Here is a 27,355-nt window from a genome sequence, read left to right as displayed (position 1 = left end):
AGCCGTGTCAATTTATAAAGGACTTCCTTTACTTGAGAACGAGCATGATCAGGACTTGCCAGATGTTCTTGAGGAGCAAGACCTGGATGTTGATTTAGACAATGAAAATTTAATTTCTAGTTCTGGACCGCAACGTTTTACTCAAGCGGAATTGAATGGCTTAGTAAGAAATTTGGGCCTATCAATGGAATCATCGGAATTGTTAGCTTCAAGATTAAATGAAAAAACTTACTGGAGCAAGATACGAAGATAACTTTTTATCGTAGCAGGGAAAGTAATCTTGTACAATATTTTAAACACGAGTGTGGGTTTGTTTACTGTAACAATGTGTCAGGTTTACTAACTGAAATGAGTGTTGTACAATATCATCCAAATGAGTGGCGTTTATTTATCAACAGTTCAAGCAGAAGTCTCAAGTGTGTCTTACTACACAATAGGAATATATATGGACTGAATAGCCAATTCCTATTGGCTATTCAGTCCGCTTAAAGGAAACATATGAGGACATTAAAAAGGTTCTGAAGTTATTAAAATATACAGACCATAACTGGATCATCTGTGTGGATCTTAAAATGGTGAACTTTTTACTTGGCTTTCAAAGAGGATATACAAAGTTTCCGTGTTTTCTATGCTTCTGGGATAGTCGAGCTAGAAACCAAGACTGGAGTCAGAAACATTGGCCTCTTAGAATATCCTTAAATGTTGGAGAACAGAATGTTATAAATCAACTTTAATCAACAGAGAAAAAATAATTTTTCCACCTCTACACATCAAACTTATGAAGCAGTATGTTAAAGCTTTAGATTTACAAGGTGACTGTTTCCAATACATATGTGAAAAATTTCCACGACTTAGTTATGAAAAAATTAAAGCCGGTGTATTTGATGGACCGCAAATTAGAACTTTAATGAGAGACCCAAATTTCATCAACTCTATGAATGAAACTGAGAAAGAGGCCTGGACTTCATTTATGATGGTTGCGAATAATTTTCTTGGAAACAAAAAACAATTACAAAGATCTAGTGGAAACAATGCTTGAAAATTTCCAGCACCTAGGTTGCAACATGAGCATAAAGCTTCATTTCCTATACAGTCATCTTGATAGATTTCCCGAGAATTTAGGTGCTTTAAGCGATGAACAAGGCAAAAGATTTCATCAAGACTTAAAAACTATGGAAGATCGGTACCAAGGAAAATGGGATTCTCACATGATGGCCAACTACTGTTGGAGTATTCAAAGGGATTGCCAAAACAGAACACACAGCAGAAATTGCTACAAACAAAAATTTATTCCCTGTGTAAGTAAAATTGTTATTTTTTTATAAATATTCTTGTAATTTTTAATGAATATTGTTAAGTAGTTATATATCTAATTATCGGCCTCTCTCGGATTCAAAGCACCAGTACGTGCCTTTGCAGGTTCTTACGCATTTATTCGTTTACTAACAAGCGAGAGTGGTGAGTGCTCTGATTCTGATCTGCGCACCGCTTTAAATAATTGGCTATATCTTCGGGAATTTTTTGAATTTCTTGACAAAAAGTTAGGAACAGATTTTTAAAAGTACATACTTTCAGAAAATAATATTAAAAAATGGATTTTTTTGATCCTCTAAATAGTACTGCCTCCTTAAAAATATCAAAAACTTACAAATTAGCAAAAAGAAAATGCCATAGTGGAAAAACCTGATGTTATAGAGAAAAATGGGTTTGATATTTGAAATCAGCGCACCCAAATTAGTAAAAAACAAGTCTCATATAAAAGTCAGCAAAAATTGTGTTGGACAGTGTTATATATGGTACAGGACATAAATATGGAGTCAATAGACTCATTATGGAAGGCTCACTCCACCAACACAATATCTATCATAATGAACTATGAAATTATTTACATTCTCTATATTCACAGTGCATTCTAACAATGCATTCGGCTCACTGACAACTCTCCATGTAAAAATTTTACTCCTCACACCATCTGTATACAACTTCCAGAGATGGCCTCTATTCCCATCTTAATGTCAGCTCTTTTAAAAATCTAATTTCTTCGGTATTAATATGGTAGAATCTCTTAACTTACTTGATGGTTTCTATCATATCTCCTCTTTTCGTCCTATCTGCCAAACTCTGTAATCCACATTGACTCAACTGCACTACATAACCACCACTTTAGAGTCCCGATATCACTTTAGTCTTTCATCTTTGGATCATCTCTAGTGTTTCCACATCACAATGAAAACCAGGCAACCAAATCTGGGCAATAGTCCATGTGTGGTCAGACTAATGCCTTATATGGAGGCACCACTACCTTCTTATCTCTATATGCCAATGTACTTTTTATCATAGCAGCGATATGATGTGTAGTCTTCGCAACACTAACAATGTGCCCTCAGAATTTTAGTCTACTGTCTGCCATCACCCCAAGATCTGGAATCTCATCCATTTCTTCAAGTACAGCTCTACCAATATAGTACATAGCCTTATTATATTTCTGTACCCCAAAGTGTAGCATCTTGCATTTGTTAATATTAAGACTACAGTCCAATCATCTGTCCAAGCTAAAAGCCTATTCAAATCTTCAATTCAAATTAGAATACAAACATAACAATTCCCCACTCTTTGAGAACATACTATTGACACCATGACTCTGTACTCTCTGTTCTATAGTACACTTTTCTCTTTGATCTGGTCATCCTTTGTATCCCTGATTCTGACTCTGATTTTCATTCATATCCTTATCATCCCTGCCTTTTTTCACTGCATCACTCTGCCCAGTCATAATCACTCCCTCACCTTTGTATCGATCTTCTTCCTGTCCTTCCACAATCTGCTTTTCAGCCTCTCTGTAACTCTTAGCGACTAATTTCATATGAACCCTGTGTACTCTTAGCAAACAATTGCTCCAGTTATAAACAAAGTAAGTTAAGTAAGGATTAGTCTTAAACAAAACAGCAATAAACTTAGGAATGGAAAGACAAAAACTGATTAAAAAAAAAAAAACTAGAACCGTCTTAGAAATACTGGAAATGAAAAAAGAAGAATGTCAACTAAATTTAGAAAATAACATTAAAAAAATGGACCCCAACATTAAACATTAAACATTTCAATGGCATTCCAACAAAAAGTATAATAAGGAATGTTGAAAATTTATTTGGAATTCAGAAATTGCAAAAATAGACAAACTAAGAAATGAAACTTAAAACCTAATAGAAAAAAGAAGAAACATAAAGCAGGATGCACATGGTGTAAGAAACATGGAATATATTGAACTTTGCAAAACAATTTAAAGAAGTAAAACATGTACACAAATTAAAATGGAAATGCACCTAGACTTGATGCAATATTCATATTTAAGAATTTAGCGACACAAAACACACGTGTTGAAATGATTATTTTATTAATTATTAATAAAATTAATAATTATAAATAAATTAATGCTCTGTGTCCCTAAATTCTTAAATATGAATGCTGATCACTGTGTAACTTAAAAGAAATTGATGCAATATCGATGGTAATATTAATAAGTGGAGGGGATTTCTTGCATATAAAACAAGCAGAATTCTATACTGGTAAAGAACAGGTCAAAATAGTTGGAATACTATTTTGACCCTAATAGTTGGAATACTGAAAAAAATTATCCTTCTATATGAAAAAAGGGTGATAAAACTGAGATAAGAAATTACAGGCTGAAAATGCTTCTCCTAGTCTTTCATCATTTTACAAAAATTATAGATACCAGAATAAGGAATATCCCATGATGCATCTTGTGATTCCATGGAGGCCTGAATCATAATAATAATATTAATAATAATAAATTTACCTCGACCAAAAGATCAGGCAGGTTTCAGAATATCTCAACTTTTAATAATTTACAAGCCTCATATCAAGTAATGGAAGGAACAAGAATATAATATAATAATTTCTTTGGCTTTCATAGATTATGAAAATGCCTATGATTCAATAGACTTATACAAAATGCCAGATGCTTTAGACATAACGAATAGACCATATTTATATTAATATATTGACTCATACGAGGGTGGTCTGAAAACTTGTTGGCCTCAACCATAGATGGCAACACTATCAGCACGATTTTTTTTTTGTTGGTACAGTTGGTACATCTGTCATAAGCATCCATGTGAAATTGCAAGTCATTCTATCAAGTAGTTTGTTTTATACAGCTGTCTGAAGCAAAAGTATTGTCTGTATCCCTTGAAATGGATAAAATTGAGTATCATGCAGTTATAAAATTCTATGTAAAAGAAGGTTTAATGCCAAGAGAAATTCATTCGAAGTTCATAAAAGTTTATGGGCACTCTTCTCCTTCGTTTTCGACAATTGAGAAATGGGCTGCCGAGTTTAAACATAGCCGTACCAGCCTTGAAGATGATCGATGTGAAGGACGTCCAAAAACTGTAAGAACACCAGAAATCATTGATCAAGTGCACGATATGGTATTGGATGACCAGCGAGTCATATTGCATGAAATTGCTGAGACTATACACATTTCAAAAGAATGTGCAGGATATATTTTGCATGAAGAATTGCAAATGAAAAAGCTAGTGCAAGATGGGTGCTGTGCTTGCTCATAGCAGATTAAAAACACACTTGCATGAAAATCTCTGAATAGTGCTTGGAGCGTTTTAACAAGAATAAAACTGATTTTATGCATTGATTTATTACTATGGATGAGACTTGGATTCACCATTACACACCAGAATCCAAACAGCAGTCAAAACAGTGGACAGAAGTCAGTTGTTCGGCAAAGAAAACAAAGTCGGTTCCATCAGCAAGAAAGGTCATGGCATCGGTGTTTTGGGATGCTAAAGTCATTTTGTTTATTACTTATCTTGAAAAGGGTAAAGCAATAACTGGAGAATATTATTCCGATCTTTTAACTAGACTAGAGGAAAAAATTCGTGAGAAAAGACCCAGTTCACAGAAGAAAAAAAATTATCTTTCATCAGGACAATGCACCTGCCCACAAAGGTGTTTTGGCAATGGGAAAATTAAGTAATCTGCACTATTAATTGTTGGAACATCCACCCTATTCCCCAGATTTGGTTCCCTCTGACTTCTTTCTCTTCCCAAAACTAAAACTCTTACTTCTCGCTAGTCAGCATTTTTCTTCAAATCAAGAGGTGATTACAGCTGTAAGGGGTATTTTGCAGATCTTTCTGAGAACCACTACAGGAACGGCAATAAAATAATGGCACTGGAACATCACTGGAATAAATGTATTAGTCTTAAGGGAAATTATGTTGAAAAATAAAAATAATTGTGAAATTATAAATTCGTTTTTTCATTGTTAGGCTGAGAACATTTCAGACCACCTTCATATATCTGCTCTATTTCAACTTCCCCACCCATATTGCAGTATACTCCATTTTCACACACACATTCACTGCCAAATATGGACAAATGAAAAATTATGTATAGTGAAAATATTCAGAATGAAAACAAATTGAAATAATCAGAAACAGATTGAAGTAGTGAGTTCAGACAAATATCTAGGAGAAATCATTACAAACAGCCATTACAAAAGAAAATATTACAAATATATTACAAATATTACAAACAAAGTTTTTAACCATTATTGAGATATATTTTAAGGCAATTTACAAAACTGCTTAAAAAGAAAAAGCTAACCCCAGTGTGTACTCACAGCAATGGCTTATGGTAGTGAAACCTGGAGCCCAACTAAAAAAACTGCTAGAGAAACTGAAGACAACAGAATGAACCATAGAAAGAGCCATTTTTGTAATAACATGGTTAGATAAAAAAAGAAGAATACTTGGATAAGGAAGGAAAGAAACTGTGGACATTGCATCGATTCTAAAAGGCAATAAATGGCACTGGGCTGGACATGTGATGACAATCTCTGACAATAGATGGACAAAGAGAACAACAGAATGGATACTAAGAACTGGTCTACCTGGTTATTAGAAACCAGGCAGACCAGCAGTATTATGGGATTTTTTAAAATTATTTTTAGGTAGGGGCTCATACATCAGAGGTTGGTTGGTCAACCTGGAATGTTGAAAATGAGGAACTTGTTCACATTGGATTTGAAGGCCTATGCGTTCCTTCCATTAAGGAATAATGGAATGGAATTCCATTATTCCTTAATGGAAGGGAATGCTGTACCAACAATATGCAGCAGTAGGAATGGAGGAGAAAGAGAAACTTGGTCTATGAGCATGGAGTTTGACTGTGAAAGGATGTTGGGTGGTAGCTGCACATGTTTCAATGGATTTAATAGAGAGAAACGGAGGGGGTTATTGTTGATAGTTCTGATGAACATTTACCATGAAAATACTTATAGAAGATACTTAGATGCCTGTGTGAGAGTGGCTGAAATAAGTTGGTAAGAGTTGAGTTCTTAATCAGTCTGAGTACTCTCTTCTGTACTACGTCAAGTGTTTTTAGGAGCTCTTAGGGCACCGCTCCAGATGTGCAAGCAGTACTCAATCGATGGGCGTATTTGTGATTTATGTAGAGTTACTAGCTGTTCAGGGATAAAGTAATGACTTGAACAAAAGAAGGATCCTAATTTTCTGGATGTTGAGATGGCAATGGTTATAATGTGTTTATTCCAAGAGAGTCTTGATATCAAGGTAATCCCAAGGAGAGAGAGAGAGATCTCATCATGCCTAGAGATTTGGATGTTGTCAAAGATAAGGCTGGGATAATATGGTTCTTTTTTGTGAGAAATAAGGCAGAACTGTGTTTTACAGGTATTGAAATTGAAAAGGTTATCCCCATTGAAGAATGGTTTGGATATTGGAATTTAGGCTTGAAGAAGTTTCAATTTCATTATGTACTATCTTCTTGCAGACCCAAAAAAGTGAGCAGTCTAAAACACACAAAGTAAAGTGGAATGCATCATAGATCTTACACTACTGTTTTCACAAGATCAAAAGAAAAATATTAATATAAATTGAATATAAATTAGCTACAATAAATCATACTGTTACTTGAAATCTTTTCTCATCCTCTGTATATATTCATTGGATAAGATCTTTTGATAGGACAAAACTAGTAGTGCCATAAAATTAACAGTGATAATTAAATTTTTTCCCTTCATTATTAATCAGTCATACAAACTTAAATCCATATATACGGATTTTAGATTATTTACATAGACTGACAGTATGGACAAAGGATGTCAGTTTAATATGGAGAGCATGAAGGTATACACTCTGGGATGAACCGATTCATGATTCTATAAACCTCCACCTCACACCATACTGCTTCAAAACCACTGCCACTATTTTTTCCTTGTATCTCAACCCTCTGCAGGCAGAATTTCCCCTGATATCATCAGCAGCACTTCCTCTCTCTCTCCCCCTCCCCCTTCATATCCTCACAAAAGACATCATACTCTTCCATTTCTATTCCTGTCAGAGTATCATTCTCATATAACTATGTTTTCAACTCTCTGCTTGTCAAGTAGAGAGTTGAAGTTCAAAGGGTATAGTACAAAAAGTGGACAAAATAGCTTAGAGGATTACTTGCATGTTAAGGAGCAAACTATCAAGTAAAGATAAGGAAGTTATGCTAGTATCATAACTTAGCTGTACTATCTACGCAGAGAATTGGAATGTATTTAAAGCATGGTATGATGAGTTGTGTGTATGATGCCAAAGGGACATCCTCCCATGATAAATCTTTGACTCTTGGGGATCTTAGGATAATAATAATAATAATAATCTTGCACTGATTTAGTTGCCTGTGTTTCTTGGGAATGTGGAAGTGTTGGAGAAGATTCAGAGACAAGTAACTGAAATTGTGATTAGTCTATGGAATGCTCCATATGAGGATAAGCTAAAGATTTTGGGGGTTACAAAGTTTAGGTGACAGGTGGAAACAAGAAGATATGATTGAATTATATTTTACTTTTTATTATTTTTATTATTATTTCGTAACGCCTCCAAGGAGTCCAAAGACTCATCAAGGGAGGACACCTACTCAACAACTCTCCATCTTCACCACTTAATCCACCAATTACACCGAACCACTGCTACCATTATCATCATCATCTACACCAGCACCGTCTACTGCCCACCACCACTAGTATTTTTTTTTGTCTGCAGATTGTGTGTATTCTGAAGGCCAATTTGTTTACATAAGTTACTAATAGGATTTTATTGAGTAGAGTAGAGTAGAATAGATACTCTGAAGAAGTTTTCTTGTACTTGACAGAAGGGAACAAGGGGACTGCATCAGAAGTTGTGGAAGAATATAGTTAACAAGGACTCAAAGATTAAAATTTTTTGCTTGGAGAGTTATGAATGTGTAGAATGGGTTGCCAGAGGTAGTGGTTGGTTCTTTATTAGTGAACAAGTGTAAAAAGAGATACAGTAGGCATTGCTGTGTATCCCTGCAATGAATTTTTGCACTCTATGGAGGTTCTCATGTAAAAATAATAATATATTATATAGATTTGTTGGTGTTTGTATAATGTATATTATATTCAGAAGGTGGAAGAGCTGAAATGGCATGTCATATCAATTATAGACAGCAGCACTTTTTTTTTTGCTATGAACAACGACTCAAAGATTAAAATTTTTTGCTTGGAGAGTTATGAATGTGTAGAATGGGTTGCCAGAGGTAGTGGTTGATGCGTGCCCGGATGGCTCAGTCGGTAGAGCATTAGGCTTTTAACCTAGGGGTCCAGGGTTCAAATCCCTGTTCGGGTGAAATTCTTTTTTGAGTGGCACTAGCATCGCCGTAGCACGTGGCGGTGAATTTGAGCTGTGCAGAAGAAAGTGATTTTTAATCAGTGAATAGTCTGCTTTTTTCCCCGTTTTTCTACGTTTTTGAGTGCTAAATTGTTTCTTTGAATACGAGTGTACTTCAGTGGTTGTTTTTTGGAAGTTAGTTGCTGTCGCGATATAATATATTTTGGTACCATCGGAATCGAACGCATAATGGTGGAAGACAAAACAAAGCTAAGTTACTGTATTTAGTTATATTTCATTTTATTTAATTATATTTAGTACTTAAATGTTCTGATGTTTGTACTTTTTTTTCCTCTTATTTATTAATTGAATAATTATTAAAGATTACGCTATTCGGCAGTAAGGAATGATGGTGGCTTCAGCTGCAGTTGCAAGTGGCGTAATGCCAAGTCCTCCGCCATTTAAGAACTCAATTATTAGCAATATCATAAGGGACTTTGTGGCATGCAGTACTTGCGGCATGTATGCGTCTCGGGAATTACATATGTGGCTTGTTAAAGAGAGTGGTTTGGTAAGTGCAAGAAGAATGATTGTTATGGGAGATTTTAACTTCAGTAGTATAAATTGGAGAGAGGAAGATGCATGTAGCAATAGGGGAATGGAATTTCTAGAATTCTTGAGGGACAGATATCTTAGGCAACATGTAACAGAGGGGAACAAGCGGTTCAAAAGTTTTGGATTTGGTTATAGCATCAGAAGAGTTGATAATAACTGAGTTGACGTCTCTCCCACCAGTTGGAGAGAGTGACCATATGGTGTTGACTTGGAAAATGAATAGACATGCAAGAGCATCAAAGAGACGGGAACTTATGTGGAATTATAAGGCAGGTGATTATAATAGTCTTCAACGTCAACTTCGGGAAGTTTCATGGAGGGAGGAATTGGAAGGCCGGGATATCACTAGTGCGTGGGAAATTGTGAAAGAATATTTGTTATGAGCGATGGTACGTTGTATACCTCGAGTGAAGAAGAGGACGCAATTTGGAGTAAAGTGGATGACAAACAATATTAAACAAGAATTGCATGCGAAAAAGAGGCTATGGAAGAGATATAAGGAGACAGGTGAAGAGATGCATGAGGAATATAAGACACAGGCCAGAAGAGTGACTAGTGTGGTAAGGAAAGCGAAACTGGAATATGAGAGGAGATTGGCCCTAAGATCCAAAGAAAATCCTAGGAAATTTTTTAGCTATGTGGCCAGTAGGAGGAGAAATGACTGTGGAAGAATGATATTGTGGGATAAAAATAGGAATAGAGTGACTGATGCAGAGGACATAGTGGAATTGTTCAATGAACACTTTATTGGAGTATTTCATCCTAGAGGAGTCAGTTTTAATGCTAGAGGGATAGGACTGGTTCGAGGTCTGGAGGTACAGGAGGAGAGTGTGTTTCAGATACTGAGTACTCTGGATGTCAGTAAAGCTGTGGGACTGGATGGTATTTCACCACGAGTTTTGAGAGAATGTGCTAGGGAATTGACAGTGCCTTTAACATGGCTTTTCATGAAAGTCTGGCTTTGGCAAAGGTGCCCAGGGAATGGAAGGAAGGTAAGATAGTGCCATTGCATAAGGGTGGTAACAGACTGGAAGTATCTAATTATAGGCCAGTCTGTGTGTCATCAGTAGTTGTTAAGATATTGGAGAAAGTAGTGGGGGACCGTATACAGCATTGGGGAGATGAGGGTAATGTTATCTGTGAGAATCAACATGGATTTGTGAAAGGACGCTCTTGTTTTAGCAATATGCTAGCCTTTTATAATAAAGTTACAAGAACATTAGATGAGGGAAAGGCATATACTGCAATTTTCTTAGACTTGGCAAAGGCATTTGACAGGGTGCCACATGATAAGCTGATATTTAAGTTGTAGCACATGAGTCTGGATGTCAGATTGGTCAACTGGATTCAGGATTGGCTGTCTGATAGGTATCAGAGAGTTGTGTATGGTGGAGCAGTTTCCAGGAGGCAGAGGGTTACAAGTGGGGTCCCACAGGGCTCAGTACTTGGACCTATATTGTTTAACCTTTATATCAATGACATAGCCAGTGGATTGCAGGGGGATATTCAGTTGTTTGCGGATGATGCGAAGCTGGGAAGGATTATTAGTAATAGTGCAGATGTGGTAGCCCTGCAAGCGGATTTAAATAAGCTAGATAGATGGGCAAATGAATGGGGGTATCAGTTTAATGCAGCAAAATGTAAGGTCTTGAGGTTTGGGAAACATCGATGGGATGCTGCATACTCTATGGGAGGTGTTATACTGGAGGAAGTAGGGGAGACAAGAGATCTGAGGTTGATGATTGATAGAAACCTGAAGTTTAGGGAACATATTGCAAAGGTGGTGAAGGTAACACAGCGGATTGCTGCTATTATGAGAAGGACACTGACCTGCAGAAATAAGAGGGTTATCATTCCGTTGTATAAGTCTCTGATCAGACCACACTTGGACTATTGTTCTCAGATTTGGTTCCCAGGATTTGAAGGGGATAAATTAACTGTGGAAAGGATACAAAGACGGATGACAAAGATGGTTTCAGGACTGTGCAAGGATAGTTATGAGGATCGGCTGAGAGAATGTGGACTGCAGAGTTTGGTGGATAGAAGAAGGAGAGGTGATATTATTGAGACTTTTAAACTGTTGAGAGGTGGTTACAGGGTTGACACTGGGGAGTTCTTTCTCTTGGTTGAACAGGGAAATAATGATGACAAGAGGCCATCCCTGGAAGTTACGAAAGGAAACTGTGAGCAAGAGGGTAAGGAGTGGTTTCTTTGTGTGGAGGGTGGTTGAGCCGTGGAATGCATTGCCTGATGGAGTGGTGGGAGCGAGAATGGTCAGTGAGTTTAAAGAGTGGTATGATATACTTTGTGTTTCTCAGGGGGGGGAACCTCCCCTCAATGAGTCTTGACAGACTTTATGTCTTAGGAAGGACCTCCCTCTATGAGTCTTTTGACTCCTTGGAGGCCTGAATAATAATAATAATAATAATAATGATGAACATAATATACATTATATTCGCAGCTGATGAATTGTAAATAATTTGATATAATGAATGTCTAAACATGATAGCATCAGCTTGAGTATTTGGCTAATCATTGTTATTTTAATATTATTATTATTATTGTGGCACCTGCATAGAATTCCAGAGCACATTGCAGGATGCCTCTGAATACAGTTCTGCACGATCAGTCATCTACACTACACAATGCACCAACTGCTTATGCCATTTTCTACACATTATACAGGATTTTTTTTACTAATTTCTTGTGCTTTTCTTTATGGCTTGTCTGCTAGTTTTGCGAGTGGAAAACCCTACAGCTATTATGTAAGCCTGGCACTTGCCTTCAATTAAAAAAAAAACTCATACAACAATTTTTAAGCATGATGAAAATCAAATGCAGATCTTTCTTTTTCAATCATAAGACACATGTCCCCATTGTTCTTTTTAGCTGCATTATGGAGGAACAAAAAAAATCTCATGTCAGCAGCATCGATACTTCTAGATAGACACTTAAACCAACTGGCTTGAGACAATCTAGTTCCAACTTTGTACTATGAAGAGAATACTGCAAATGATGAAATAGTAATTATCAAAAGAAGAGCAATACGGCTTCATTTTAGCAATGTAAATTATATATAAATAGTAGATATTTAAGGTCCAACATTATTTCAAAGCTGAATGTATGTAGAAACTTCAAGTTTCAAAATTTTTACCCAGAGAGCTTATGAGAGTACAATCCTTGGAATTGGAGTTCCCTTAGCTTGTACTACTTAAAAATAGAAGCACTGTCCAAATATCCATATATTCACCTTTTATTAGTACATTTCATAAAGTTTTCAGTGGCCTGACAGCTGTTTCAAATGGTTGGCTCTCATCGGAGACCAGGCATAAACTTTAAAACAGCAATAACTCTCATTCAATACTAAAGAAATCCAATGTCAAAGAATTATATTTTTCATAAGTGAACTCTCAGTTGGTGCAATGATGAAATAGTATTTTTAGTTTTTAAAAAAATAATCATAAAATATTTAAGCAAATTAAGTAAGAAAATGAAAATCTCTCTAAAAAAAAAAAAAATGGAATGAACGATCCAGAGTTTCTGCATTGAAACGCCACTGTATATAAAAAGTAATACATCCAATGTTTAATAAATGTTTATTTTCTTTTATTACACTTGTAATAATTTCTTTTATTTGTATTTTTTTCTTTTCAAGTAATGCTAAAATTCTTTTCTTTAGGTTTTTGTAAGTTTTGCCAGACAGCAGTCTGATGGTATACAGGAAGAAGGGAAAACCCCCGATGTTGAATCTGCTACCTTTAATAGATGGTCAACCTTACTTCTCAACCCACCCACATCTCATGACAGGGAATCCATAAATCCAAATCTTAAACTTGCAGGTTTTATGAATAGCAATTCCAAGAGAGAATTACTTGACACCTATTCTTCTCTAAATATGTCAGGAAGGCAACCATCTTTAAACATGTACCAAGATGATCAGGACTGTGAAGCAACAAAATTTTAGCTGGACTATTTCTTTGCAATACATACCACACTGTACATCAACATATGATGCATAGAGAAGTCATTCCATCTTTTACTGCACAGTCAACAGTTACATAGTATGAATTTTTTGAAGTATTTTTGTGTGTTTAATAATACATTATGTATTAATGTTACCAGAGTGCTTTCACAAGTTTGTATATATATTGATTCATTGACTGGAGCCTCTGAAGAATTCAGTAAGGGGACAAAAATACATGAGTCAACCATATAAAATCATCTGTCTTGTTGGCACACTCTAGCATATGAATGCTCATCAGAGTTTCAAGGACTACAAACTTTTCAATACATGGTATGAAGAAGCTATAATATTACTTCATATCTAGTGCACAGGAAAATACCTCCTCATTATATATATATATTAAATATGTATTCACTTGTATGCTCACATCTCAGTGACTTTATAAGACATTTCTAATTTAAAGAGGTAATATTTTAAATATTTTCAGCTGTAAATTTGTACAGAGTTTTATATAGAATGTATATGTTCAGAAAGAGAGAAAGTGATGCAACATTCAGTATTTTTGAAGCATTTTGTTCATGTTCACTTTTAGTCTAACTTTTGCCATACAGGAATGATGACAAATCTCATTGGCATGCATTTTGTACAGGACATGGTCATTCTCAAAACACTGTGTGCATGACTAAATTCTTGGATGTATACTTACATCATGAGCAAGTACATTCAGAACAGTGTGTGCGTGCATGTGTAAACTATATTTTTACACATTTTAAGAATATCTGTTCTTACAGAGTAGAAATAAATAAGAAAGAAATCATTACACACTTTAACAAATGCAAGAAATAAAAATCTTGTTTTGTCTACAAATATACCAAGTATATTGGCCAGATAACGACAACCACAAAGAAGAATTTTTTAGTTAAAGAGCTGCATATAAATTTGATTTATAAGAATCACAGCTGCGTGGATATAATTTTAAAAAATATATCCTCCTGTTTTCACTTATGCGTAGACTCGCATATTATTATGCAGGCATTCAAAACCAAATCCAATGGAATATGGTGGTTAATCCTTATTTTAATATCCCACCTTTGTGGATTTGTGTATGTAGTATAATACTTCTCACAACAAACTCACTTAGTGAAATACTGCAGTCAAAAGTCTAACTGTAGAGTTTTTTCTATAATTAGACTTTCAGACTATATTAATTGAAACAGTCGCTATTTTAAATATAATCAGCTATCACTATAAATACAAATTAATGTTAATAAGGGGTTTATGATTATACAATCTAATTCATTCCAAGGCTGCTTCTAAAAATGATTAATAAACAGGTAAGCACAAGTAACACAAAATATTTATTATGTATTTAAAATAATCAATATTTTGTGATACTTGAAATAAGCATTAATTTTCTTATGTTGTGACAGACATAAACAAGTAATAATACTTAACCTGATTTAAAGGATGTTGCCATATTTTGATTTTATTTAATTACAATATTTTAAAATGTGAACTAACAAGTAACATGAAAAAAAAACATAAATTTTAAGGGACATCACAGTGGATTATTATGGCCATGATGCAGAGGACAGATGCCAAGAAATTATATTCTTGGTTTAATCCTTTATCCAAGTGTAAGTGTTGCCCAGTCGTGAAGTGTAACTTCACGACTGGGCAACTCGTATCCTTACGGACATGTATGATGCTGTGTATTATGGAAAGGGTCACTACCCAGACTGGTTTCGACCTTTATTGAGATCTCATCTGTGAGGTCTCGTTATGACCGTTCCTCGTGAGCAAAATGGAAAGAGATGCTTTCAAATTCACATACTGATTCACTAGTGTCTGAAGACCTTGGACCTCAGGAATATTGAGGTACATGAATAAAATAGTTGCTTCTCTCTCTCATTCAGATGAAATGTAAATTTTGGTCATTAAATTTCTAAGTGCCTCAATGTATGACATAACCAGCTGAAACAGAAAATCACTTACAATGCTCTGCCAAATGAAAATGCTGTAATATTTTATTAGCCTAAATCTATCTATACATTATAAGAAAAACAAAATCTAAGAAAGAGTAATGAAAATGCGTATCACACAGAAAATTAAAAATGTTACAATATTCTTTTAATTGAGGAGGGGGGGTGGAGAAGAAAACAAAAGAAACTGAAATTTGAGGTTTTTCCTGAACCATAGAGCTAAGTCAAAGACCAAATCTTGCAGTTATGCTCAATAAGTCATTTTTTGTTTGTTTCTGTTTTCCTTGCCTTGAATGTAGTGTTAATATCTCAGGTATACAAATATCACATTTGTGCTTGTCATTCATCTGTGTTTACTTACTGATTCATGCAACTGTTAAGTATAATCATTTCATATATGTATTGAATTCATTTGATCAGAAAGATGGTGTGATATTGTAGCAATGAAAGTGTCTATAAAATAATTTTAATAGATAAATTATTTGCTTCTCTGCCAATTCTGACACACACACACACACACACACACACATAATAAAGTTAAAATGATAAAATTTGATATGTAGAAATGTACGTTCAACATTTTTTGTTACTATAAGGATAAGTTTTTCTTTTAAGATGGCCAGTTTGTCCTGACAGTGCCTTTGTTTCCTTCATCAGTTTAAGAATCATGAGATTCTAGATATGCTGAATAAATCTAATTTTGTATGGGCAGCTGTGCTGATGATTCAGGCTGGCCTGCACTGATAACGTGAACATTTATATTTGAGGACAAATGGAACCATGACTCATGTATTTCAAATACACTTAATATGGCCATGATTTTAAAGGAAGTGGAAAACTTATGACTGGGCAGTGCTGTGGCACAAAGCAGCAGAAGACATTAGGAGGAGGGGGGTGTCATCCAGCATTAGTAATAGCATTCAAAATTATATGGGATTTGAAGAGAATTTTTAAAGAAGGAAGATGAAGGAGGTAATCAAGTGAAAGCGAGTCTTTTTTGTCATGTTAAAGGAAACAGCATATTTCAGCAATCAGCATCTGTGGATTATATGCTGATTTTCTTTAATTACAATCAGCTGTACCAAATATCACACACACAATAGCTTAGTGATGATAACTTCTGGTTAGAAAAGCCAGAAGTTATCATCACATTTCTATCATATGAGGACTTTTATATACAGGGATTTTCAATTCAAGGTGAATTAACTGGTTGTAGTTGAGGGGGAATCCCCTCCCCATTCCAGACACTTGGTTTGTTTGTTTGGTTTTCTTTTACTAACAGATAAATTAGTCAGAACATACATGCAATGGATTAACTACTCTACCACAGCAATCATTAGGTTCATATTAAGCCAAGTTAACTTGCTGTGATAGGTCGTAAAGTCTAATAAATTAAGGAGGAGAAGAGGTGAAAAATCAGCACACATCATGGAAAATATTATTATTATTACCACCCAAGACTCATCTAGGGAGTCCTTTTATCATACACACACAGCTCATCATACCATGCTTCAAACACACTTTAATTCTCTGCAGACACAACACTCTCTGGTAAGGCATTCCAATCATTCACAACACTGCATGAAAAAAAACCTGATTCTCACTCCCCCACTCACACCCTCTTTATACAGTTTCCAGGGATGACCTCTGGTTCTCCCACTATTTTCTTTAGAACCTCTCCAGCATTGATCCTATAACAGCTTGAGTTCTAGCACCTCCTTTATGAAGTGGCACAATCTTGCCCTCCTTCTACTCCTTAAGAACTTGACCCAGTGCAAGATGCGTAATAAAAAAATATGTCAATTCAGGCATCAATTCCCTGGCATATTCCTTACCAACTTGTAGGTCTCCATCATATCTCCCCTCTTCCTTCTATTCACTAGACTCTGCAAGTTGCATCTTCTCAATCTTACCTCATACTCGACATTCCAGAGGTTAGAAACTACCTTAGTCAGTCACCTTGGACCCTTTCCAACATCTCTTCGTCCTTCTAAAAAACAGGTGACCAAATCTGGGCACAATAGTCCATGTGTGGTCTAATCAAAGCCTTATACAATGGAACAAGAATCTCCCTACTCCTAGAAGTCAGTGTCCTCCAAATCATTCCCAGAAGTCTTTGTGCTGTCTTTACAATTTTGGCTATGTATCCATTTCACATTTCAGATCCTTATTCACTATCACCCCTAGATCTCTTATTTCCTCCACCTCCGACAATATATATACTCACCAAGCATAAATTCTGCATCCCATTTTTGTTTTCCAAATTTTAAAACTTTACATTTTGCAACACTGAACTTGCATCCCCATTCCAGTGCCTAATCACACAATTTATTCAAGTCTTCTTGTAAGGCCACAACATCTTCTCTACTGTTCATGTTTTGTTCCAACTTTGCATCATTTGTAAACAACTGAATATCTGCATCCAAATCTTCTCCAATATCATTAATATGCAAGTTAAACAGCAATTTCCATAAAACAGACCCCTTGAGACACACCACTAGTAACTTTCCATTTCCTGATATCGCTCCCCCCATACACAACTTGTTGATACCTATCAGATAGCCGGTCTCCACTCCAATGAACCAATCTAATATCCAACCCCATCTGCTCTAGTTTGACTATCAACTTATCATGCGGTAATCTATCAAAAAGCCTTGCCTAAATCTAAGTATATTACTGTGTATCCTTCTCCTCTGTCCATGGAAGCAGCCACCTTATTGTAATAAGTAAGTAGATTACTAAAACATGACCTCCCTTTTGCAAATTCATGTTGTCCATCAAAGATAATACCATTGTTGTCAACCCAATTCTGGATCCTAGTTCTCACAAGCTTCACCAACAACTTAACTTCAACACCTGACACACAGATAGGCCTATAATTTGATGCTTGAGTTCTAGCACCTCCTTTATGAAGTGGCACAATCTTGCCCTCCTTCTACTCCTTAAGAACTTGACCCAGTGCAAGACGCGTAATAAAAAAATATGTCAATTCAGGCATCAATTCCCTGGCATATTCCTTCAGAATACGTGGTGATATATTATCTAGTACCACAGCCTTATTAATACCTAGTTTACTCGACTCCTGATACACCTCTTGCTCACTTACAGTCAGTCTCTCTCTCTCTCTAACCCATCATCAACTGCTCATGAAGTATCTCCACTATATCTTCTGTAACAGCTATCTTTATACCATTTTCTCCAATCATTGTCATCCTTCCATAATCATTCTTTCTTTTGCTGGCTACATATCAAAAGAACTCCTTAGGATTCTTTTTGGTTTCATTAGCTAACTGCTGTTCATGCCTCACTTTAACTACCCTCACCAACCAAGTCATCTGCCCTGCCTGGTCTTTGTAGTCCTCATGGAATTGGTTATTTCCACTTCTCTTATGCTGCCTCCATAATGCCCTTTTTCTCTGTATCACATGCTTAATCTCTTTATTCATCCATTCCTCACCTACTTATTTAACCTTCTCACCCTTGGAATACATTTAGACATTGCATCTACTAGATAGTTTTTGAAATATCGCTTTTCAACATAACAAAAAGGTAGACAGCTTTCATGCTTCATCTTTCATCTTCCTATTCTTTCACACTGCAACTTTAAAAATTGTATTATTGCCACATAAAATTTTAATATCTAATGTCTTCTGATATCTCCAAATCCAGTATGTTACTTCTAGCCAATTGTACTAAAGCACTTTGTAGTTCACAGGTTTAGCCTCCTTTTGGAATATATAATAATGTATTAAAGTCCTCCATTTCTCCTCCAATATAAATGCAATTAGCACTAACCACTTTGAAATCATCAACACTGCTACCACTTTGATTTCTGGCACTGTAATTAAAAATAAGAAATATTTTTTAAAAATAGTTTTTGTCTATATCATAAAGTTTGAAATGTAAATGTGCCTTAAATTTCAATATACCTCATTCAATCAGATATTAAAAACAAAAGCATGGTTTAATCTTGATTAATGAAAACATTTTATGAGTTGTCAACAGAATCAGAATTCACCTTTATTACTGTTTCTCACTTTTGCCATATGTGATATATATATTTTTTAATTTGTGGTAATAAACTACTCTGTAATATTTTAATAATATTGTTGCCCAAGTTCCTTACCTTACTAAATACACTAATTTTATACCTAAAAGCAATAAATATTTTATTTATAACAATGCTTTTATACCTAATTGTATAAAAATGAAATGTATAAAAAAACAAAATCAAACAAGGCGGCGGCTTTGTCATTCCATGACTTTAATTTACATTTCAGTCATTTCGTTAAGTGTGAGGCGTGTTATATGTATTCTTTCGATTACATAAATGATTTGTGGATGTTTAGGGCAGATGGAAGGAGGCTGTATGTGAAGTGTGAACTGAACAAGGAATTGATGAATGCAAATATGAAATTGATGATAGAAAGTGTTAGTAGCGAGAATGTCACTAGGAAAATGAGTGCACATTCGAAAGAAAAGGATCGCGAGAAAGTGAGGCGAATAAATGGTAAAAAATCAGTAAAAAAGAAAGAGTGATTTAAAAACCATAATGGATGTTAAATAGGACCAAAGTGAGGTGAGAGTGGTGGAAGGAAACGAAATTGAGAGAACGAATGAAACTGGAAATGGCATGATGCAGAAATCAAAAGTGGAAAAAATCAAAAGAATGAATGATAATGAAAGTTGGATGCATATTGGACCGAAACTATAGAAACAAAGAAGGATGAATGAAAGTGAAAATGAGGAGAGGGAGACTACAGTTAGAAAGATTGAATGATAGAGAGAATGATGTGAGATTTGGAAGTTGAAATGGATTGAATGAGGCAAGAGATGAAATGGATGCGGAATGAAATTAAGAAAATTCAGGTAAAAACTATTAAAACTAATCATGATGGCACGAAAGATGAGCGAGTGGCATTGTATGGTGACTCTATTATTAAAGGTTTGCTGGATGATAGGCTGCACAAGGTATGTTTTCCAGGTGGTAAAATGAGTACAGTGATTGAGGCATTGGATATGAGGCGGGAGCGAGCAAAAGAGTTTTACCTATTAATAGTTTTAATAGGTACGAATGATTTGACAGAGGACAAAGAGCATGTCAGAATGGATATCAGAAGGCTGCTTAGAAGGATAAAAGAGAATAGTGTGACAGGAAGGGTGGTCAGCATGTTGCCTGGGTATGACTGTGGTAAATGAGGCGGAGACCAAGGATTATTATTATTATTATCCCAAGACCTCATGGAGTCAAAGACTCATCTGGGAGGTCCTTTTATCACACACACACACATCTCATCATACCGTGTCTTAAACACACTCAAACTCCTTGGAAACACCACACTCTCAGGCAAGGCATTCCAATCATTCACAATTCTGCACGAAAAAACCTGCCTCTCACTCCCCTACTCACACCCTCTTTATACAGTTTCCAGGGATAACTTCTGGTTCTCCCCTGATCTCCCACTATTCTCTGTAGAACTTCTCCACCATTGATCCTATAACAACCCCTTACCAACTTGTTGGTCTCTATCATATCTCTCCTCTTCCTCCTGTCCACCAGATTCTGCAAATTACATCTTCGCAATCTTTCCTCATACTCGACATTCCAGAGGTCAGAAACTACCTTAGTCATTCACCTTTGGACCCTTTCCAACATCTCTTCATCCCCCTGAAAAATTATGAATGATATGCTGGCTGAAATGTGTGAGGAGAAGGGAGTACAGTTTGTTAATGTGTGGAATGAGTTTGAGGGATGAAGTGAGCTGTATGGGAGCGATGGACTGCATTTGAGTGGTTATGGTGTGAGTTGCTTGGAGAGACTGCTGCTGGAAGGTAGAGAAGGAGTAGAGAGAATGAATCAGATCAAGCGGGAAGTGATGTGGAAGAGCAGGAGAGATAGAAGAGGTGGTTATGAATGGAGAAGCGAGTGGTATGAGTATAGAAAATGAGAGAATGGGTGTGCAAGAGGAGCAGGGAAACGGGGAGGCTCAGGGTGGACAGGGGTACACAGCGTGAGAAAGGTGGATGCTTCAAGAGGAGGTGAGAGCATGTGTAGACAGGAAAGGAATGGGATGGGGGGGGGACGGTTGGAATTGAAGGGGATTCTAAAATGAAGAAGCAGAAAGGGAAATGGCCACAGTCGAGCATAGAGAGATCACATTGAGTGAGTGGTATCAGTGGAACTAGCTATAGATCCAGAAATGAGCTGTTGTGTTTGTATACAAATGCTAGAAGTATAAGAAACAAGGCAGATGAAATGATTGCACTAATTGTGTCTGTTCACCCAAAGATTGTCGGAATAAGTGAGACATGGTTGGAAGAGGATGGCATCCTGACAGGAATAGAGATGGAAGGGTATGATGTGTTTTGTGAGGATAGAAGGGGTAAAACGGGAGATGGAGTGCTATTGATGATAGAGAAATATCCATTCAGGGTAGAGATGCAGGAGGGAAATAGTGCCAGTGGTTTTTTGACGCAGTATGGTGTGAGATAGAGGTGAATGGAATCAAATACTTGGTGCGATGTTATTATAGACCAGGTAATGTGAATGGTGGTGATAATGAAATGTATAATCAAATTGGCCAAGCAAATAAGAAAAGGATGATCGTTATGGATGATTTTAATTATGGCAATATAGACTGGAATGATGAGATAGCAACTGGAAGTAAAGAAAATTAGTTTCTTGAGTTTTTGAGGGATAACTACCTCAGACAGTATGTAACAGAGGGCACACGAGGATTGAGGGTCTTGGATTTGGTCATCTCATCAGAGGATGTAATTATAAATGAGGTGTCAAATCATCCACCAATTGATGAGAGTGACGATGAGGTGATTACCTGGGTGGTTGCCAGCAGTGTGAGGACCTCTGTGAGAAAAGAGTATATGTGGAACTACAAGGTGGGGGGGGGGGGGGGGATTATGAAGAGCTCAGGAGACAGCTTGCGGGTGTAGCATGGAATGAGGAGTTAGCTGGAAAAGAGATCAATGCAGCTTGGGGGATTTTCAAAAACTGTCTAGTAGATGCAATGTCTAAATGTATTCCAAGGGTGAGAAGGTTAAATAAGGTAGGTGTAAGATGGATGAATAAAGAGATTAAGCATGTGATACAGAGAAAAAGGGCATTGTGGAGGCAACATAAGAGAAGTGGAAATAACCAATTCCATGAGGTCTACAAAGACCAGGCAAGTATGGTGACTTGGTTGGTGAGGGTAGCTAAAGAGAGGTATGAACAGCAGTTAGCTAATGAAGCCAAAAAGAATCCTGAGGAGTTCTTTTGATATGTAGCCAGCAAAAGAAAGAATGATTATGGAAGGATGACATTGATTGGAGAAAATGGTATAAAGACAGTTGTTGTGGAATGTGTGGTGGAGATACTTAATGAGCAGTTCATAACGGTCTTTCAATCTTGTGAATGTGACTTCATGGAGAGATTGAGAGCAGTTGATTATGGGGAGGAGAGACTGACTGTAAGTGAGCAAGGGGTGTATGGGGAGTTGAGTAAAGTAGATGTTAATAAGACTTTGGGACTAGATAATATATCACCACATATTCTGAAGGAATGTGCCAGGGAGTTGACATCTGCCTTGACATAATTTTTTAATATGAGTCTTTCACTCGGTCAAGTTCCGAAGGAGGGCAAGATTGTGCCACTTCATAAAGGAAGTGATCGAACTCAAGCATCAAACTATAGGCCTCTCTCTATGTCAGGTGTTGTGGTTTAAGTTGTTTGAGAAGCTTGTGAGAACTAGGATCCAGAGTTGGGTTGACAACAATGGTATTATCTTTGATGGACAGTATGGATTTGCTAAATGGAGGTCATGTTTTAGTAATCTACTTACCTATTACAATAAAGTGACTGCTTCCTTGGACAGAGAAGAAGGATACACAGTAATATACTTGGATTTCGCAAAGGCTTTTGATAGAGTACCTCATGATAAGTTGATAGTCAGACTAGATCAGATGGGGGTTGGATATTAGATTAATGCATTGGATTGGAGACTGGCTATCTGATAGGTAGAGCAAGTTGTGTATGGGGGAGTAATATCCAGGTAGAGGAAAGTCACTAGTGGTGTGCCCCAGGGATCTGTTTTAGGGCATTGCTGTTTAACTGTATATTAATGATATTGGTGAAGATTTGGATGGAGATAATCAGTTGTTTGCAGATGATGCAAAGTTGGGATGAACCATGAAGAGTAGTGAAGATGTTGTGGCCTTACAAGAAGACTTTAATAAATTGAGTGATTGGGCACAGAAATGGGAATGTGAGTTCAACGTTGCAAAATGTAAGGTTTTAAAATTTGGAAAACAAAGATGGGATGCAAAATTTATGCTTGGTGAGGATATATTGTTGGAGGTGGAGGAAATAAGAGATCTGGGGGTGATAGTGGATAAGGATCTAAAATTTAGGGGACACAGCCAGAATTGTGAAGACAACACAAAGGCTTCTGGGAATGATGCAGAGGACACTGACGTGTAGAAGTAGGGAGATTCTTGTTCCATTGTATAAGGCTTTGATTAGGCCACATATTAACTATTGTGCCCAGATTTGGTCACCTTGTTTTCAGAAGGATGAAGAGATGTTGGAAAGGATCCAAAGGCGACTGACTAAGGTAGTTTCTGACCTCTGGAATGTTGAGTATGAGGAAAGATTGAAAAGATGTAATTTGCAGAGTCTGGTGGACAGGAGGAAGAGAGGAGATGTATGTAGATATCCTACAAGTTGGTAAGGGGGTTGTTATAGGATCGATGCTAGAGAAGTTCTACAGAAAATAGTGGGAGATCAGGGGAGAGAGAACCAGAGGTCATCCCCGGAAACTGTATAAAGAGGGTGGGAGTAGGGGAGTGAGAGGTAGGTTTTTTTCGTGTAGAGTTGTAAATGATTGGAATGCCTTGCCTGAGAGTGTGGTGTCTGCAAGGAGTTTGAGTGTGTTTAAGACACAGTATGATGAGCTGTGTGTGTGTGATTAAAGGACCTCCCAGATGAATCTTTGTCCATGAGGTCTTGGGGTAGTAATAATAATAATAATAAAATGCATATTTTATTCATATTATTTTTTTTATTAATAATCACAGAAAATGTTCAGGAAGACAAAAACAAGCAGTCATGATCATTGTCAAATAGCTCAAAGAGAAATTAGTCTTCAAATTTAGCATACCATATGCATAGATATTAGGGCAAGTGGTCACAGTGGAATATAGAAATAGTATAGTATATTATAGTAGAAAAATCAGTATCTTCCAGATATTGACAAACAGATTTTTTTTTATTCTTTCTTTGAAGGTTACACAGTGGTCAGCATTCATCATTCCAGAATGCTGCACCTCATAGAGTATCATATCTTATCCACCCATTTCTGAATTTTCTTTTAACCAAGTTTTTCAGTACTTTAAATTACAGATGCCAAAAAATTATATTCTTAGTTTAATCCTTTTCTAAGTGCAAGCAAATAAAAATTTGCATATGAAGTAACATCACAACTGGGCTACTTGTATAGAAAGGCTAATTACTTCACATTAATTGCCTTAGTATCCCATGATGCAATGCACATATCTTTATATCCTTATAGACATGTATAATGCTATGCATTATGGGAATAGCCACTAACCAGACCAGTTTCGAACTTTTTTGAGGTCTCATCAGTGGGAGTCAGACCTGGAAGTGATACCAAGGTTGAAGTAATGCAGAAGACATATTTCCATATACAATTATTATTATTATTATTATTATTATTATTATTATTATTATTATTATTATTATTATTATTATTCAGGCCTCCATGGAGTCAAGAGACTCATCATGGGAGGTCCTTCTTAGGAAACACAAAGCTAATCATACCACTCCTAGAACTAATTGACCATTCTTGTTCTCACCACTCTCTCTCTCTCTCTCTCTCTCTCTCTCTCTCTCTCTCTCTCAGGCAATGCATTCCGTGGTTCAACAACCCTCCATCCAAAGAAACCACTCATCAACCTCTTGCTCACACCTTCCTTTCGTAACTTCCTGGGATGGGCCCCCCCCCCCCCTTGTCATCGCTCCATCCCACTGTTTCACCAAACGAAAGAACTCCCCAATGTCCACCCTGTAACTGCCTCTCAATGGTTTAAAAGTCTCGATGATATCACCTCTCCTTCTTCTATCCACCAAACTCTGCAGTCCACATTCCCTCAGCCGATCCTCATAACTGATATTGTACAGTCCTGAAATCATCTTTGTTTATCTGCCTCTGTACCCCTTTCCATAATTAATTTATCCCCTTCAAATCCTGGGGACCAAATCTGAGAACAATAGTCTAAGTGTGGTCTGATCAGGGTCTTATACAATGGAATGATAACTCTTTTATCTCTGCAGGTCATCGTCCTTCTCAGTATTGCAACATTCCTCTGGGTTATCTTCACCACCTTTGCAATATGCTCCCTGAATTTCAGTTTTCTATCTATTATCACCCCCAGATCTCTTGAGTGTCCTACTTCCTCCAGTATAGCTCCTCCAATCGAGTATGCAGCTTCTCATCGATGGATCCCAAACTTCAAGACTTTACATTTTGCTGCATTAAACTGAAACTCCCATTCATTTTTCCATCTGTCTAGTTTATTCAAATCATCTTGCAGGGTACCACATCTGCACTATTACTGATAACCCTTCCCAGCTTCACATCATCTGCAAACAACTGAATTTCCCCTTTCAATCCATTGACAATGTCATTAATATAAAGGTTGTACTGTATACAGGTCTCAGTACTGAGCCCAGTGGAACCCCACTTATAACCTTCTGCTTCCTTGATATTTCCCCACTATACACAACTCTCTGATAGATATCAGACAGTGAATCCTGAATCCAGTTGACTAACCCGACATTTAAACTGCAACTTAGATATCAGCTTATCATGTGACACCCTGTCAAATGCCTTTCCAAAAGGGGAAGTGAGAGGCAGGTTTTTTTCGTGCAGAGTTGTGAATGATTGGAATGCCTTGCTTGAGAGTGTGGTGTCTGCAAGGAGTTTGAGTGTGTTTAAGACACGGTGTGATGAGATGTGTGTGTGATAAAAGGACCTCCCAGATGAGTCTTTGGCTCCATGAGGTCTTGGGGTAATAATAATAATAATAATAAAATCCAAAAAAATGGGTATATGCCTTTCCCTCATCCAGTGCTCTTGTAAGTTTATTATAAAAGGTAATTATATTACTAAAGCAATAGTACCCCTTAACAAATCCATGTTGATTCTCACAGATAACATTGCCATTATATGCCCAACGCTGTATGTAGTCCCTCGCTAATTTCTCCAAGACCTTAACAACTACTGATGACACACAAACTGGCCTATAATTAGCCACTTCCAGTCGGTTACCGCCCTTATACAATGGCACTATCTTACCTTCCTTCCATTCCTTGGGTACCTTTCCTGCAGCCAGACTTTTATTGAAGAGCCAGATCAGTGGAGCTGTCAGTTCTTCAGCCCATTCTCTCAAAACCCGTGGTGAAATACAATCCAGTTCCACAGCTTTACTCTCATTCAGAATACTCAATATTTGGAACACACTCTCATCTTGCACCTCTAAACCCTGAACCTGCCCTATTCATCTAGTATTAAAACCTTCTTCTCCAGGAGGAAACACTCCAATAAATGCTCATTGAACAACTCCACTATGTCTTCTGCTTCAGTCACTCTATTCCCACTTTTATCCTGCAGTGTGATTCTTCCACAATCATTTCTCCTCCTACTGGCCACATAGCTAAAAAATTCCCTAGGAATTTCTTTGGATATTAGTGCCGGTTACTTCTGATATTGTCTATTTATAGGCCAGTTTGTGTATCATCAGTAGTTAGTAAGATCTTGGAGAAATTAGTGAAGGACCGTATACAGCATTGGGCAGATGAGAATAATGTTATCTGTGAGAGTTAACATGGATTTGTGAAGGGGCACTCTTGTTTTAGCAATATGCTAGCTTTTTATGATAAAGTTACAAGAGCATTAGATGAGAGAAAGGCATATACTGCCATTTTCTTAGACTTAGTGAAAGCATTTGACAGGATGCCACATGATAAGCTGATATTTAAGTTGCAGCACAGTCTGGATATCAGATTGGTCAACTGGATTCAGGATTGGCTGTCCAATAGG

At 36.7% G+C, this 27,355-nt stretch overlaps 1 protein-coding gene and 1 non-coding gene across 2 annotated transcripts in view; both read left to right on the top strand.

Annotated features, from left to right (window-relative positions):
- LOC150103053 (phospholipid-transporting ATPase ABCA1-like) overlaps nt 1-19,274 on the top strand; it is an 859,669-nt gene extending 840,395 nt beyond the window's left edge. The window contains exon 41 of the mRNA XM_090398068.1: nt 12,973-19,274. Within this exon, the coding sequence (XP_090254194.1) occupies nt 12,973-13,257 (285 nt within the window). The 3' untranslated portion in view covers nt 13,258-19,274. The remainder of the gene's footprint in view (nt 1-12,972) is intronic.
- On the top strand, nt 8,624-8,696 carry TRNAK-UUU (transfer RNA lysine (anticodon UUU)). Its single transcript has one exon. It is a non-coding gene; the product is annotated as a tRNA-Lys (tRNA).
- Nucleotides 19,275-27,355: the final 8,081 nt, after the last annotated feature.

The sequence above is a fragment of the Typopeltis vanoorti genome, chromosome 9, assembly GCF_054136105.1.
Source record: "Typopeltis vanoorti isolate ZY-2024b chromosome 9, IOZ_Tvanoo_1.0, whole genome shotgun sequence".
Lineage (NCBI taxonomy): Eukaryota > Metazoa > Arthropoda > Arachnida > Uropygi > Thelyphonidae > Typopeltis > Typopeltis vanoorti.
This window is presented reverse-complemented; position numbering and strand designations above follow the sequence as displayed.